General features: G+C 39.0%; 1 protein-coding gene across 1 annotated transcript in view; it reads left to right on the forward strand.

The window, feature by feature from the left end:
* The window catches only part of rapgefl1 (Rap guanine nucleotide exchange factor (GEF)-like 1), a 38,487-nt gene that overhangs the window by 16,005 nt on the left and 5,416 nt on the right, over positions 1 to 17,066 (forward strand). The window contains exons 2-14 of the mRNA XM_027139184.2: positions 4,707 to 4,785; positions 7,471 to 7,621; positions 8,015 to 8,112; positions 9,411 to 9,523; positions 10,086 to 10,253; positions 10,706 to 10,803; positions 11,106 to 11,228; positions 11,343 to 11,521; positions 11,715 to 11,805; positions 12,254 to 12,304; positions 13,883 to 13,970; positions 15,761 to 15,825; positions 15,920 to 15,974. Coding sequence (XP_026994985.1) covers positions 4,707 to 4,785; positions 7,471 to 7,621; positions 8,015 to 8,112; positions 9,411 to 9,523; positions 10,086 to 10,253; positions 10,706 to 10,803; positions 11,106 to 11,228; positions 11,343 to 11,521; positions 11,715 to 11,805; positions 12,254 to 12,304; positions 13,883 to 13,970; positions 15,761 to 15,825; positions 15,920 to 15,974 — 1,359 coding nt within the window. The remainder of the gene's footprint in view (positions 1 to 4,706; positions 4,786 to 7,470; positions 7,622 to 8,014; positions 8,113 to 9,410; positions 9,524 to 10,085; positions 10,254 to 10,705; positions 10,804 to 11,105; positions 11,229 to 11,342; positions 11,522 to 11,714; positions 11,806 to 12,253; positions 12,305 to 13,882; positions 13,971 to 15,760; positions 15,826 to 15,919; positions 15,975 to 17,066) is intronic.

Raw genomic sequence — 17,066 nt, forward strand, 5'->3', positions numbered from 1 at the left:
TCTCTCTCTCTCTCTCTCTCTCTCTCTCTCTATTTCACACTCCCACACTCTCAGCTGCCACCACTTATATGGACAATACCACTTCCATAATCCAATATACTTTGATGTACCAATATACCAAGAACTTTCAATACCAAGTTCAGATTAAATATTTTTCAATTAATCATTTTAAATGTAATATCTGCAATCAGAATTTTATAAGAAATTATTTCCAATTACTGTTGCAGCTTCAATAAAATTCATTAGAAATGTGTAAATGTACATCTTATGCTGTGTTGCAGGGATAAAAAAAAAAAACGCATGTAGTAACAGCAGTGCAGATTTACCAGGAATGTACCTGCATTGATGTTTTCAGCTCCGGATAAAGATGAGAGTGCTCCTGAGCCTCTCGTCACTAACCATCAAGCGTAATGAAATGTAATTCATGAGTTAATTAACATCTGAACATTAACAGAGAACTCATTCTTCTACTGCCGTTCTGTCTCATCATGCCCTCTCTCTCTCTCTCTTTTTCTCTCTCATCACTCTCCCTAACCCTTTCTCTCACACATTACTTTTAATTCTGCAATCTGAACTGAATAATAAATAAACTCAAAACATATAGGATGAATAAAGTGGTTACAGAACATGAAGGAAGGTTTGAAGGAAGGGAGGGAGTTAGGGAGAAAGGAAGGAAGGACAGGAGGAATGGAGGAAGTGTGCTTGGACGGTTGTCAATATAGTAATAGACCAAGTGAAGAAAATATTCTAAACTACAGACATGTTTTAGTTGAATGACTCATGTGCTCAGTAAACTTAGTTTAGGTGTAGGAAAGTAGATTTGTAAACCCTAAACATCTGAATGTTACACATGTCACATATTCAGACAGTACAGCTGGAGTCTGATGTACATCACGGTTGTATTTTGGGTCTCTTTAAACTTTATAAACAAGTCTTTATGAAAACCGGTGTTAATGTGTTGCAAATCGAATAAGTGTCAGTATATGAAATCTTGTTATTTGTTATTTTGCATTATTATGTCCCAAGGTGAGAGGATATATTCTCTGGTTTTCGTGTGTGTGTGTGTGTGTGTGTGTGTGTGTGTGTGTGTGTGTGTGTGTGTCGTGAGGAGTGGGTGTTGAAGATGTGCTTTGTTCCAAACTGGGCAATAGATTTTCTACACTTAAAACTGCACTTTAATGTGCACTGGTGGGCTGAAAGAGAGAGCGATGGATGAAAGAGAGAGATGGAAAGTGCGGGGGCAGAGAAAAGGATTTTCTCATGAGGCATAATGGCTTTATTTCTTATATTTTAGATACTGCTTGGCTGTGGACCGTATTCATCTCATCAAGTTAGATATTACATTTCTGTCATGGATCACTGGGATTGTCAGAAGCATGACTGACAGCACTCATAATTTATAAAATAGAATTTAATGCGCTTAATTTATTTATTGTCATTTTTCATTTTTCTATTTTTTTTGGGAACAACTTGTGGTTTGTTTCAGCTGTTACTGTTTATAGTAATAGAAGTAGATTCGTTCTCTTTATAGTGTTATACAGTATTTAGTTCTTTGAAGCATCATCTCTGTCCACATGTTAACTCAGTGTTAATCCCCAATGCTGAGTTAACACCCGTGTGTGTGTTGGGTTCAAATTTGGACTACAGTGTCTAGCCCTTCTTTGGTTTATTTCCTCTTTATAGGACTGCATGATATATACTGTACACTATGCTTACCACAGATCTCATGAAATACTACAGCAAACTGGGGATTTGTTTCTAGATTGTCCTCAAGGCAGACATAAGCGTTATTAATTTACTTCACATTTATTCACTGACTGATCCTCTTTGATGAGATGTGTGTATACGTGTAACAGTTGCTCAGGATATCTGTAGTCTAACTCTAATGATGGCCAAACAGTGTTCAGGTGCAGATCCAACACTGGAATAACAAAGTCAACCGATGTTTGAAAAAACCTTTGAAATTGTGTATATATATTTTTAACTTTAATGACATGACATGACATGATAAAAAAAGCAATGATAAAAACAGAAAGTTAAAAGATAGACAGAATGTGTTTATTCTCTGCTTCAGGTCATGTGTTCAGAGTGGAGATGTGCAGTAGAGCAGAGTGTGTGTTTTACTTTAATCCAGTCAGATATGAAGCTTGTTGAACAAAGAAAATCCACGTTTGTTAACAGAAGAACGTATGGTGTTTTGCTGACAGACATTTACCGCGTTCATCCATTCATTTTCAGGAAGCTTTATCCTAGTGAGAGTCCTGTGGCATTTTGTACAAAACAGTATTTTGTACAAGTTTTGGAAATAGAACTAAATACATTTGTAAGAAAATACATGGGTTTGATAATAAAAATAAACCCAAACACACTGTTGCAGAGACTGTGATACTAGGCACAAGTAATGAATGGGAGTGTGAATCAAAACATTTTATTTATAGCCATAAACTAATCATATTAACTGTTGTCATATTAACCATTTGGTTGTGTGACCTTCACACATATTAGTGAGTGAGCTAGGATGTGATGCAGTGAAGTTGATGCAGTGAATTGCAAAGTACTGTAAAAGTATATGTGCCTGTAAAACCATTCCTTTTTCTGCCAAAGAGATTTGTAAGAATCAGTCTGAAGAGAAACAACAATGCGTCTCGGAATGGTTGCTATGGCTACGTGGACGACTTTCTGATCTGTCTGGTTGGTGAGCAGACTGAAGTTCAGGAAAATCTAGGCATGACTGGTCTTGTTTTGTTGAATCAATGGCAGTTTATCAGCACGCCCACAGGAAACTGTGTGATCGGTCTGAAGGGCGCTTTATATGCATTTTGCAGACTTCTGTCATATCAGTAAGGGATAGAAAAGATTAATAAACACAAGTTGGACTAAAAGGCAGTATGGAGTAATCATTCTCTTTGCTCTGTTCCTGTCCTTCATCTGTTCTCTTTTCTACTGTGTTGGAGTGAGTCCTGGCAACTTTGCATCCTATTTGCTTTAATGTGGTGTGCAGCACTTTGATTCACTGCCCTCTTTCTTTCTTTCTTTCTTTCTTTCTTTCTTTCTTTCTTTCTTTCTTTCTTTCTTTCTTTCTTTCTTTCTTTCTTTCTTTCTTTCTTTCTTTCTTTCTTTCTTTCTTTCCTAACCCCCCATCACACACAGACACACACACAGACACAGACACACACACACACACACACACACACACACACACACACACACACACACACACACACACACAACCCATTTAAGGTTTGTTTCCTTAGCAACCCTGGGAAATTTGCAGCTGTGAGAATGTGGCCAGGCTCCGACTGACACACCTATCACACACACATACACACACAGAGTTTTTTTATTTTTTACCCTTATGCGGGCCATTCATTTTTTCCCTCCCCAGCTTTGTCCATCCTTGTTAATGTGCATTTTTAACAGAGAGACGCTTTGTGTCTGTTTGCACATCACCGTAACTTTACACTGCTCAGTGTTTCCCCTTCACCTACAACTGCTGAAGTCTGCTGACGTCACATCAGAGAAACTTCCAGTCAACCGAAGTGGAGAAAAGACAAGCCTTAACCAGTCAGGATCATCTCCCACACATCTGCCCTGGTGTTTAGTACAGCTACAGCAAGGGCTGCTCCTGAGCCAGTCGCAACCTTGTTTTCCTAACCACAGACAGTAAACACTGATTTGATCTGGCTTTTAACTTGCTGTCAGAGTAAATCCTACATGAACAGAAAGCATAAAGAAAAAGCACCAGTGGAGTCAGATAGCAGAAACACGTGATATCAGGTTATCTGCTCAAATGGCCAGTGTCATTTACCCGATTTGACATCGCTGGGCTCAGAGATTTTGTCGTTTACTGAATTTTCATTGAGCGTTGCTCTTTGGGTAATTGCCTGAGGTGTTTCTCGTAGTTGTTTGCATGAGCTTTTTGCATGCTATGTGAAGGATGTGGCCTACTTTTCAGGTCTCTGCTCATTTTGAGGTTACTCTTTTGGATCATTTTTAAAGTGGCAGAACATGCAGTTTTAATCAATGATTAATATGCTTCAGATTAATGTAACCTAGATACAGATGCATCATTTTGAGCAGTGGAAAAATACTAATACTAAATACTTAAGTTAATGCATTTATTGACTCAAATATCGAGAAATAACTGGATCTGGACTCTCCTTGTGCTTGGGATGTTTTGAGGGGTCCAGACATAATAAAATAAAAATGAAATGCTTAAGTTTAAATGCTTATACCAAAGCATGTTAGACATTTTATTTGACATCTTTTTTTTTTTGCTATTTCTTTGTATACATCTTTATATGTTTTTTGGTCAATCTGATTTAATTTTAAACTGAGATCATGAGAACCAATGACAGTTCTAAAAAGTCAGAGCTGCTCTAGTTATTACGTACATGCGAGAGCCTGAAGCTACTTTAAAGGAATGTGAAAGCATTTACTCAGGCATCCTTTGTCCAATGGATTGAAAAGAACAAAAACATAGTGACAGTTGAGAAGGTAAAATATAACTTTTTTCACACCGAGATGTTTAGGTTCATGACCGGTCGAGCAAGTCTGTCCTCGAGGATACGTGTATCCATCGCTTGATTAATGATATTCTTGCCTGAAGTTCTTGGTGTAAACTTCCAGTTTCTACATCTATCAGCTTTTTGTAACGTGTGTTTTGAATGTGCTAATTCTCTCTCCCTCTCTATTTTTTTTTGCAGAAATACTCCTGGACGACTTCATGTTGACACACCCTATCTTCCTGGCATCCGACAAGTTTCAGCAGGTCCTGCTTCAGCAGTATCCTTCTCACAATATCAGCATCAATCATGTGCTTTTAAGAAGCGTGTCTTTCCAATCGTGGAAAGAAAGAAAATAGAATATTTCTTAGGAAATCGTAGGGTTTGTTTACATCGACTTTTTTTCTCTTTTTTTCTTTTGTGTACAATGAGGGCATTTTTGTTCAACTTGTAACAACAGGTTTGGTTTATTTATGTTGTCAGAGCTAAGTTGGATCTTTGTAAGAACTTTTAAATTTCTCACTTCTCACAGTAGGTTGCACAATACTTACACCGGCTCTGAGGTTGCTTCCCACCCACAAGAAACGAACTAAAAGTGCCATGTGTGACATGGAGTGTGAATTTAGGATGCCACAAAGTGCAATAATAATTTACATTTTTTTCAGAAGTGTTGCAAATCTTAAACAAAATTTTTGCTTTACACTGGAACACTGCAGTTGCTCATATAGGGTTATTTATATTATATACTCACCTATAAATCTCACAGTAAAAACATACTGTGACTTGCACTATAACATCATATTGAGCTTTAATAGTCCTCTAACACGTTGTGTTATAAAACACTTGGTGTACATCTGCTCTTGCCTGAGTGTCGTCGTTGTTTGGGGTTGTGTATGAGCGTGTGAATAGAGGACAGTCATTGCCCCCAATCTCTTTGGGTGACCTAATTTCTCAGTTCGAAGAGTCTGTCCTCTGAACTACAGTAGCTAAAGCACTGTTGAGACTCCCAGAGTATAAACCTGGGAAGTCTATATGCCTCACTGCTCCTAATGCCCAATGTCTGCATCCAGTCCTTCCTTTGTCTGCGTCTCTCTGCCCTGATTATCTCACCTCCTCAAAGCCCCTCTCCAGGTCTGGAAATCCAGACCTAATCAAATCTTTGTTGTAGAAACATGTCTGCTTCCTGCAGAACCTGAAGACAAAGGGAAAGCCCCTTGGCTGTCATCCCTCTCACCATTCTCGATTGGATTAAATTTTAAAATAGAACCTCTGTCTAGCACATAGCACACATACATACATACTGTACATACAGTACATACATACATACACACATAGATACATACATGCATACATACATACATACATACATACATATACAAGCACACAAACATACACATACACATGCAGAGTGAATGAGTGATGAAAGCCCATACCTTGAGCTCTTTGTAACACTAAGCTGGTTTGCTCCACTAAGAACCAGGTGCCACTGAGCTCAGCACGATGTTTAGATCTTTGGCAAGAAGAGGCCCTAAATACAGTTACTATATCTGGACTGCCATCAAAGGCAGCTTGTGCGCATGTCCTGCTTGGCTGTTTGGCCATTTTAAACAGGAATAGTGGTTCAAATGTGGACAGGGTGTTTGGGAGTCATTCTTTAAATAGATCTGAAGAGCAACACTGGAGATAATCAGGACAACTTCAGATTGGCCTAAATGGAAGTTTGAGGTCAGAAAAACAAAACTCTGGTCAATATATTATGTACTAATTATACTGACAACCGACATGTAACACCTTGTTTTGAGACTCTTGATAGAAATATTTTGAGTGTATGACTAAGATACCTGATTGTTATGTGATGCTTTGTCTGCTTGGCAAATAACAAGTTTAAATAAAAGTTTGCACTTCCTGAACAACCATGTTAATAACAAACTGCCATGCGATAAGGGAAGAAACTTGTGTGTCTGTGTGTGTGTGTGTGTGTGTGTGTGTGTGTGTGTGTGTGTAGACGTGATGGGTGTGTTCCTTTGCCTTCACCACTTCTCTGAGGTGGTAATTATGCTGCCAAGATGGCCACACGCTATTCTTTGTGTTTTTCCATGCTTGTGTCTGCTTGTTAGATGGTCAGACAAATAGGATCACATTTTTGTTCATGTCTCTCTGCATTCTCTACACCAGGGAAATATAACACTATATCAATTTCACTTGAACGGGTATCAAGTGCCTCCATTGTTACTAACTGGAAATTAGTTGATTACTTGATAGTTGTTTAATATCTCAATTTCTACCTGTAAAGTAGATCTGAACATTGTACAAGCTTTAGGAATAATGGCTTAATATTTAAAAGCTCAATTAAAGGGCCTTTTTTAACCTGAGGAAAAGCCAGGATTTATGCATATTCATGCAATTAGACATCTTTATCCTCTATCTTAACCAGCACAATTAGTAACATTTGCTAACTGAGCTAGGTGGCTCAGTACTTGCTATTAAATTACCTTTAATTTATCAGGTAGATGCAAATGGGCTTCATAATGTCATTTCCTCTGTCAAAATTTTCCATAATGTTTGATATTTTGATTGTCACTAACATTAACTAAGTTAGCTGGGCTGCTAACTGGCCCACTAGCTAAAATCCTGCTAATCCTTGGTAATGGCTAATACCCAAAAAATTAAAAAACAAACAAAAATGCATAAACACTTATTATCATGCAGAAGACAGTTAAAGCTTTACCTCGGAATGTTATAATGCTGACATTAGGCTCCAAAAATGGAAGATGTTTCCTTTTGTTTAGTCTACAATTAAAAGTCCCTCTGTAAGATATTAATACTGAAATAACAAAGTATTAGAACAAGCACATTAGTATAATTGTTACAGAAGATTAGTCACCGATTTCTGACCAATCAGATCCAATAATTCCAATCTATTGTAGTCGTTCAAGGTTGCAATGCTCCTTAACAGTGTGCTCAGGTTTGGAGCTGAACCCAAGCAGGGCGAGGGCTGGCCCACCTGGGATGGAGCGGAGAGGAAGCAGGCCGTGTTGAGTGTGGCCTTCCGCTACCTGGACACATATAGGGAACTGCTACAGGAGGAGGGGGACAGATCTAACAGCTTCCCTAAGGTACAAATTTCAACACACGCACACGCACGCGCACGCACGCGCACACACACGCACGCGCACACACACACACACACACACACACACACACACACACACACACACACCCACACACACATCCATTCACACATATGAGAGAAAAACACTCCAGAGGTTTCAAGTGTTATTCCTTGCAGGACTCTATCAGCGTAGCCATGGCAACAAAACTGACTCAGCACAGCCTATCTGAGGTCATAATTGTTTTGGCTGTTAGTCTGACTTTTCTCTGGCACACACACAGATCAGTTTTGTTTTCCTCAAGGAAAAGAAACCATTAGAACCATTGTCACCAATTCCCCACTTCACTTGTTTATTTGCTATGGTGTGTTCTTCTATTCTTATTTCCTCTACAAATAGGACCTGTACCTTTGTGCTGTGCAAGAGCTCAGTCGCTTCCCCGAGCTGGTGGAGGATGTTCTAAAGCTCCAGCGCTGGACTGAGATCCTCCACAACCCGTGAGTGACGTAACCATGGTGGTTACTCCACTTTTGATCTTTTCTGAGCAAGTTAATTGCAGGCAAAATGTTGCTACACCAGCGCTGCACGTTACAGCATGATTTTGATTAAAAACCAAATCCACATTTTGCTCATTAACTCCTAGCTTTATGGGTCCCCACAAGGTTAAAAAATAAATTACAAAAAGATCTGATGTGACCCCCCCCCCCTCTTTTTCCTATATGTCTCGTTCTCTTCTTTATTAAACAGTAGCAAGCTATAAAATTCTAACAGGAGACATGCTATAGCCTTTTACGAACCACATAGACATGGTTCTGTGAAGATGCTAATTGGGAATGTTTCAGTTGCATCTGGTAATTAATGGGTTCCTTATGTGATATGTTAAATCCCTTCACCACTTAATGAAACCTTTAAACCCTTCACAGACAAAAATAAGATCCCTTTACACACCATTCATATACTATTTGTAGATTGCTTGTTTATTTTTGGGACATGTTTGAAATATTTTTTTTATTATTATTTTTTTATAATGTAGTATGCATGTGGGTGACTAAGACACAAAACTAAGGACCAGTTTCTTTCTTTCATTCTTTTTGCACCTTAAGCGTGTGGATTTTTCTGTAAGTTCCACACACTAATTTATTGCAGTGTTGTTCGTGTACAGATCGCAGAAAAGAATAGAAAATTGTGTGAAGTATTGAAGAGCAGAACAAACTGCTGTAATATAAAACTATATTCAAGACATGCTATACATGTTTTTCTTATCCTTATGTATTAGAATAAATTCATTATCATGATTTATTCTGAATGAGTGAATATATTCATAGAAAACAAGTATTGATACAGCAGCTGCAGTGTTGAATTTTTGAATTTTTGCTCATTCACTTTTTGACAGATGTTGATTGACATGTCAGTCTGGAGACACACCAGAGATACGTATTTTCTTTCAAAGACAGCATGAGACCCATGCAGATGATTTGCAATTCAGATTATTATATTGAGCAATGATGAAACATAGTAGAAGACCCTTCTCACAATAGACCCTTCACACAATAGAGTCAAATTTCTATGTATTTTCCACAATCTGAAAGTGTTGAGATTTAATAATCCGATGCTTTTGAGCACTGCTGGGACTGGACCATATTTTATATTCAATGAAGGGAGGAGATAATATCTTCCCAATTAGCAAACAAGCTACAGGTTATGCTGTTGATGTAAACTGCACACAATGCTGATGTTTGTGTTCTTTCTGGCGGGGCTTTGTGTTAATGACATTCTCTGTATTTTCTGTTTCTAGGGCAGAGGAGGACAAGGAGAGTCGGAAGAAGCAGGTGCGTCCTCTCTTCCGCCACTTTAGACGCATTGACGCCTGCCTGCAGCCGCGAGAGGCTTTCCGTGGCTCAGATGAAAGTGAGTTCAGACTGCTTAATTAACTGCAGGACTTTTACTGCTTGAACATAAAAAAAGGTTACAGCAAAATTCGAACTGCAGTTATTTGCTAATGGAGGGATCCTAATTAGCACTGTATAGCAGAAGTGAGGTCAAGGGGACGTCCATTTATTATTGTTTTAATAAATTATTGGAAATCATTAGTTAATATGACGTTATCGGTGGTGTGACTCAAGCCAAGTCCTTTCCAGACTTACTAAGCAATTAGGCAAGTAGTCATCCTAAAGAGGAAATGGCTGCTGACCTCACTGGCCTGCTGAGGCCTTTCAAGATGTATGAGCATACCAGAAAGCAGACAGCAAACCAATATATTGATCAAGAAACCGTTGCTTGTGAAATGTTGACCTTTCAGCAGTGAAAACTATACAAAATGATGTTAGTAAAATAAGTGTTGGTATGACTTCGGATACTGTAAGTATGAGATTTTATACGTTTAAGGTTTTGTTTCCAAGTAATCGAAAACCCAGGTTGCTTTGCTTAGGTTTTCAGGGTTGCTTGATCTAGAAGACATTTTCTTCTGTAGTTTTTTGTAGGGTCTACACACCCGACCACTCGTACGTAACCATCCGCAGCCGTCTGTCCTGCCGTGTTGGAGAGATTTTGGCTCTGGTGCGAGAAAAGCTCCAGTATAGTGAGGAGCAACCGACCCAACCAGGCAACCTCATACTGGTGGCAGTCACCTCATCTGGAGGTAAGTGTCACAAAACAGCTCAGAATGGTAGCCCCAAGTATTAAGGGGGATGTGGATTAGAAAAGCCATATTATGTGATCTAAACAAGACCCAAATTCAAGAAGCAGTCTACACTTCAGAACACAGAAAAACAGGAACTAGGAAGCATAGAAGAATCCATTTGTTTAGTTTTATACATACAGGTTATAAGTACACAAATAAACACACATGTGCATGCGTAACTTACCAGTTCCTTGTAAATTCATGCTTATATAAGAATCCCCATGCTGTAGATGCTGTAATTGCATATAATTTTGTATTAAGTAGACCAGGAGAAACACAGCAGTGTGACGACTTTGCAGGCAGCAGACTGTTTGTGGGATTTTAGCTTTTTCGGTGTGCTTATCAGTGTGGGTGAGATCACATGTGTAACATTATCCTGCTGAAAACCATGCTCTTGTCTTTTTACACAGAGAAGGCCGTATTCCGTCCCAGTGATGAGGCTGTCTTCACCACTCTGGGTGTCAACACGCACCTGTTTGCTTGCGAACCCTCCGAGCTCGAGAGCCTGGTGAGAAACATTGCACTTCGTCACCTGCATGCAAAAATAAAATGAATTCAAATGAAAAATGAGTAAGGACCATAGGCTCTAATTTTCTATGCATTTAACACCTTGAGGTGAATGAATCTGGGCACAGGCTCACCCAAACTGGCCAGTGGTTTAGATTAGTTAAATATGATGTGATTTTACAAATCAAGAGATTAACTCTGAGAAATTGCTTTGTTTATAATAATCAGATAAGCATACGCTGAACTCTAGTTTTACCATGTGGACAGAGTTCTCATAGACATATGTGCGTGTGTGTTCATAAGATGCCCCTGCCTGAGGAGATCCACTGGTCCCCGGGTGACAGTAAACTCCATGACATGAGTGCAGAGGAAGTGGCCAACCAGCTGGTGGTGTTTGACTGGGAGCTCTTCAGCTGTGTGCATGAGGTCAGACAAAGCCTACACACACACACAGTTCTCTACAGCTGCTTCACCCTTCAGTGCAGATATTAGGAAAAAAACATCACTGCATGTGCCAACTAGGATTTTATGTTTAAACAGGTGGAGTTTGTGTGTTACGTGTTCCATGGAGAGGAGGCTCGATGGCGACCCCTTAACCTTGAGCTGGTACTGCAGCGGTGCAGCGAGGTGCAGCACTGGGTCGCTACAGAGATCCTGCAGTGCCAGTCACTGCCTAAGAGGGTGCAGCTGTTGCGCAAGTTCATCAAGATTGCAGCTCTGTGAGTAAACTGGTGTATGCATGTGTGTTTGTCGTCAGTTTGTCTGCTATTAGTGGCTCATCCAGAAGGAATAAGGAAAGGCTTGGCAATTAGCCTGAAGAACTCTTATAATTATCACCTAATTATCTAATAATCGTTATTGGATTTCGGGTTTTCAGAGCATGCCCTAACAGCCTGCTGGGATTTCTTTTAGGTGTAAACAGCAGCAGGACCTGCTGTCATTCCTTGCTGTAGTTTTGGGGTTGGACAACCCTGCAGTTAGCCGTCTGCGCCTTACCTGGGAGGTTAGTGCCACCTTTCTTTCTCTCCCTTATTTTTTTCTCTCTTATTTTTTCCTGTCTCTAATCCTCACATTCTCATAGACTATTTCTCACATATCTTGTATAACATCACATTAAACTCTCATATCTTGTTCTTCTCTCTCCCACTCTTTCCTGCTTGAATAAACAGACACATACACACATACAGTACACATTCACACACACTTGTACGTACACTTTTTTTGCCTTCTTTTATTTGCCAAGAGCCAAGTGTTATTCTTGGCCCAGGCCTGTTAGCTGTAGTCATGGCAACCGAACTGACTAAACAGCACCTTTTTAAAGGAATCACTTCTCCAACACACCTTGCGATTTCAATGCAGTGACCTTTAAATTAATCTTTAATTTCAACCTTTTTCTCGACATATAGCTTGAATGTTTCTAAAACATCCATGTTTTTTTTTTTTTTTGGCAGGGCTTGCCTGGAAAGTTCAGGAAGCAGTTCCAGCAGTTTGAGAGCATTGCGGTAAGCCATCGTATAATTCACATACCTTGCTAAATCTGTCAACCATAGTAATTTTTAAGAAATTAGATGCCTTTGTATTTGAATGCCTTAAATTCAGTTGAATTCTCTGATTCATTCCTTCTCATTATGCACACACAATACCACAATTGGTCCTTCTCACAGTGGGCCGTGACACAGTTCTGTATTAGTTTGCATAAACAGCAACAAAAAGAATCCTTTTTTAGGTTTTATGTTTTTGTAACATCTCCATAGACACCTACTAACAGGGAAGTCAGTTAGAAGAAGTTAGATTACAGCAGCTAAGAGAAAAGAAGGTGCTATTTATACCATCTTGTACAATATCTGACAATTCAGCAGTTTGAACCAAATGAACTTCACTATACAGTGGTGTGAAAGCGTTTGCCCCCTTCCTGATTTTTAAAATTTTTTTGCACGTTTGTCTCACTTTTAATGTTTCAGATCATCAAACAAATTTAAATATTAGTCAAAGATAACACAAGGAAACACAACATGCAGTTTTGAAAATGAAGGTTTTTATTATTATGGGAAAACAAAATCCAAACCCACATGGCCCTGTGTGAAAAAGTGTTTGCCTCTCTGTTAAAACATAACTTAACTTTGGTTTATCACACCTGAGTTTAATTTCTCTAGCCGCACCCAGGGCTGTTTTGCTGCTTCAGGACCTGGACTTGCTGTGATAAATGGAACCATGAATTCTGCTGTCTACCAAAAAAATCCTGAAGGACAAAATCTGTTTGTGACCTCAAACTGAAGCAAACTTGTGTTCTGCAGCAGCACAATGATCCAAAACACAGCATCAAGTCCACCTCTGAATGACTGAAGAAAAACAAAATGAAGACTTTAGAGTGGTCGAGTCAAAGTCCTGACCTGAATCCTATTGAGATGCTGTGGCATGACCCGTAAAAAAGGCGGTTCATGCTCGAAAATCCTCCAATGTGGCTGAATTACAAAAATTCTGCAAATATGAGTGGAGCACAATTCCTCCACAGCGCTGTAACAGACTCATTGCAGGTTAACGCAAACGCTTGATTGCAGTTCTTGCTGCTAAGGGAGGCACAACCAGTTATTAGGTTTAGGGGCAAGCACTTTTTCACACAGGGCCATGTGGGTTTGGATTTTGTTTTCTTTTAATAATAAAAACCTTCATTTAAAAACTGCATGTTGTGTTTACTTGTGTTATCTTTGACTAATATTCAAATTTTACATTTTTTTGATGTTCTGAAACATTAAAGTGTTATGAAACATGTAAAAAAAAAATAAAAAACCATAAAGGGAGCAAACACTTTTTCACACCACTGCATGTCCAACAGTATGTAGACTCCAGAACATGACACCTACTGGCATGACAGTCACTGTAGCAATGTTGTAAACATTCAGACAGGTTTTTGACAGTCACACACATGTGAAAACAAAATATGACATGCATTTTATTCTTCTTTAAATCATTTGATAATCTTTGATACTCTTCAACTGAAAATGGAACACATCATTTCAAATAATTCAGTATTATAAATATTTGAATTGTGCGTGTGTGTGTGTGTGTGTGTGGATATTCAGGATCCCTCCAGGAACCACAAGTCGTACAGGGACCTGTTAGCCAGTCTGAGGGCTCCACTCATCCCCTTCACCCCACTTCTGCTTAAAGGTGAGACTCTGAAAACACACATTCACATAAGTGACATCTGGACACACCTCATAAACATTGTTGTACATGGTGTGCAAACAGCCTGCACAAATACATTATCTATACATATATTCCAGAAGCAGCTGTTGACCAGATGTGCTTTTATAGAGCATTGTCCTGCTGAGACGGCCCTGCCGCTGACTGATTAAAAGGCAACACAATCACCCAGCTAGGCTAATTAACACCTTACAGCTCTCTATGCTCTGTGCTAGCCACACTCAGAGCACACTCCCTGTTGGGCCTAACACTGACTCTGTGCTTACACACCTTACAGTGTCCACTTTTACTACAGCCTGCACACACAGATACAATTACATTTATTTTCTAACAAATGCTGTGATAAATCAGACTTCTGGATAACAGAATAATTAGCATTTATGCCATTCATGCCTCATGCATTTAGCAAAACTCATCCTGCTTATTCCTCTTCCCTGTCCAGTCTGATGCTGCTCTCTCTCTCTTACTTGTTTCACTTCCCCTTCAGCTCCTTCTGACTCTCCTTCAGAACGCTGTCAGTTTACTTTACCATCAGACTCTGATGAGCTCAGCACTGACAGGGGCACTGTAGACATAACACTAGTTAAAAACATTCTTGCATCTGTTATTATCTAAATATTATTGTTTTGATGTCTGGCCACTACACATTTTTTCACCATGTTATTTTAACTTCCAAGTAACCTTTAAAGTCTGCATTTTGATGACGGTACATAATTAAATATTGCACCTAAGGGTTTTTTTTAATTCTTTTAAATGCTATTTTTTGGGAAAGCACATATTTGTGCTATGGCCCATAAAAAGTCAGAAGAATTTGTGGAATTTTACATTTACAATTATTTGACAATTACCCTTTCAAGAATGCACATGGTCTCATTTTTTGATTATTTTGGATAATGAATCTTTTACATTTACATTTTCAGTGTCTTGATTTTGAATTTCCACTGACTTTCTTCCTTAGGGGTGTAACACGGTACAGTATTGTATACAGAACCACTGCTATGGCGTGATTCTATTTTAGTAACTTATGAGAATCTTTGTTCACAATCTGTTATAGGTTTACCATTCATTTTTGAATGATGATGACATAGTGAAGGTAGAATTTAAAGCATCAACTTTACAGAGAAATCATCTTCTATTTACACATACGATTAAAAATAAGAATGAATTTTGACATACAAGTGTCTGTGATGTCTGACGTGTCAGAAAACGGCGAGGATTGCAAAACCAAACCGAAACGCAGTCTTACTGTACTGTTCATCATTTAGTTTCTTTGGCTGATAAATTATTAGTAGTTGTTCCAGATTTTACACCTTTGGGAACTCGCTGAGGTTTTGTTTTGCCTCAGTGCTGCATTTTTAATGAACTCATGAAGTCATGCAGGGTGATGAGGTTATCTGAGGATGACCTAAACAACCCCTCAGTCTGCCTCAGTATTACTCTCTGTAATGAATCACCTGTATTCAGATATTTCCTCCTGGTGGTATGCATTGGCTTGCCTAAGCCTGTTCAACTGGGCTTCGCTTTTTCCACCTCAGCAGAGTGATGCTTTGGAGCAGAAGAGACAAAGCTGATCATAGCATGTTGAGTGTCTTTACAAGCTTCACACTTTTAGTCTGTTTCTGTTTCATTTGATATATGTATGTCCCAAGCTTATGCTCTGCAGGAGAGCAGGGGCTTGTCTAAGCAAGCGGTGATTTGTCTTTGTGTTACCATGAATTAACTGTCTTTTTGTCTTTCTTTCCTTTTCTGTGTAGATTTGACGTTCCTTCATGAGAGCTGTAAGACCTTCCATGGGGAATTGGTTAATTTTGAGAAGATGGTAAGTGACAATGCATGTGCACACACTGTTGTATTGGCATCAGATCTGTAGTGACATTTCAAGGTTTCATTTTTTTCTCTGCTTTTTCTCTCAGCACAAAGTTGCAGAAATGGTGAGGAGCATCAGGCGGTACAGGAGTACTCAGCTAGGTAGGTTAACGCTGTATCTGTGTCTCTCTCTCTCTCTCACTCACACACACACACACACACACACACACACACACACACACACACACACACACACACACACACACAGAAACCACCATGTAAAAAGGATTACTGAAAAAAAAAGCAGAACACAGCTCCACCTACAACACGCGCACGGACACACACCTGTCTGAGTGGATTAATTTTGGGGAGCTCTGCTCCACCCTGCCACATCCCATCTGTTTAGAACAGCTCAGCCCTGAGGGCCAGCAGAACAGCAAGCAGCACTTGAAAACACACACACGCACACACACACCTGCCATAATATAATCAATTACATTTAGTGCACGTGTTATTGCAAGGTCTGGTGTGTGTGTGTGTGTGTTCGTGTTCTGATCTGAAAACAATTTAAGGTTTATTGTGTGATACTACTGTAGGGTTTTGGTAGCCCCTCCCTGATAAGCCTGAAAGCATCAGTTTGTGTGTGCAGCAGCTGTGTGCCTCCTAACACCTTCATTTCCCGCTCACGTATTTTCATTTAAAATCAAACCAATGAGACAAACAATAGCCAAGACACCATGGCAACCGTGACATCACCTCAGGCAAACTCTTTACGTGCTGCTAAAGCACAGTGTAATTCAGCCCGATATATTGTAATCACACTTTAAACCTTCACACCCAGTCTTTCCTTTTGTTCAATGAAGCTTGTCTTAGTTTTGTCTAACTGTTCACAAAGGAAACAAATAAACAGATATCCGAAAAGGAAGTAAAAATATAAATGGCATGCTTCTATTTTTAAATGCAAATATTCTGAGAAGCACAATTTAAAATGCACAATTTATTTATTTAATTGAAAACTTGCACTATTTATCACAGGTTTATACAGAACTGTTTAAGTCTGGATTCTAATAGGCCAAAAGTTCCTGATGATTTTTTTTTTGGTAATTGCAATACGCTAATTTCTGCATTATCAATATTATATAATTATTATATAATATTAATCACAAGGTTTTTTTACTTATATAAAATGCCTTTTACCAGTTATTTAAAAAATGGTGATAATGGGAGTAAATACAGCATTTTAATAAAAATCAT

Source organism: Tachysurus fulvidraco, chromosome 15 (assembly GCF_022655615.1).
Source record: "Tachysurus fulvidraco isolate hzauxx_2018 chromosome 15, HZAU_PFXX_2.0, whole genome shotgun sequence".
Classification (NCBI taxonomy): domain Eukaryota; kingdom Metazoa; phylum Chordata; class Actinopteri; order Siluriformes; family Bagridae; genus Tachysurus; species Tachysurus fulvidraco.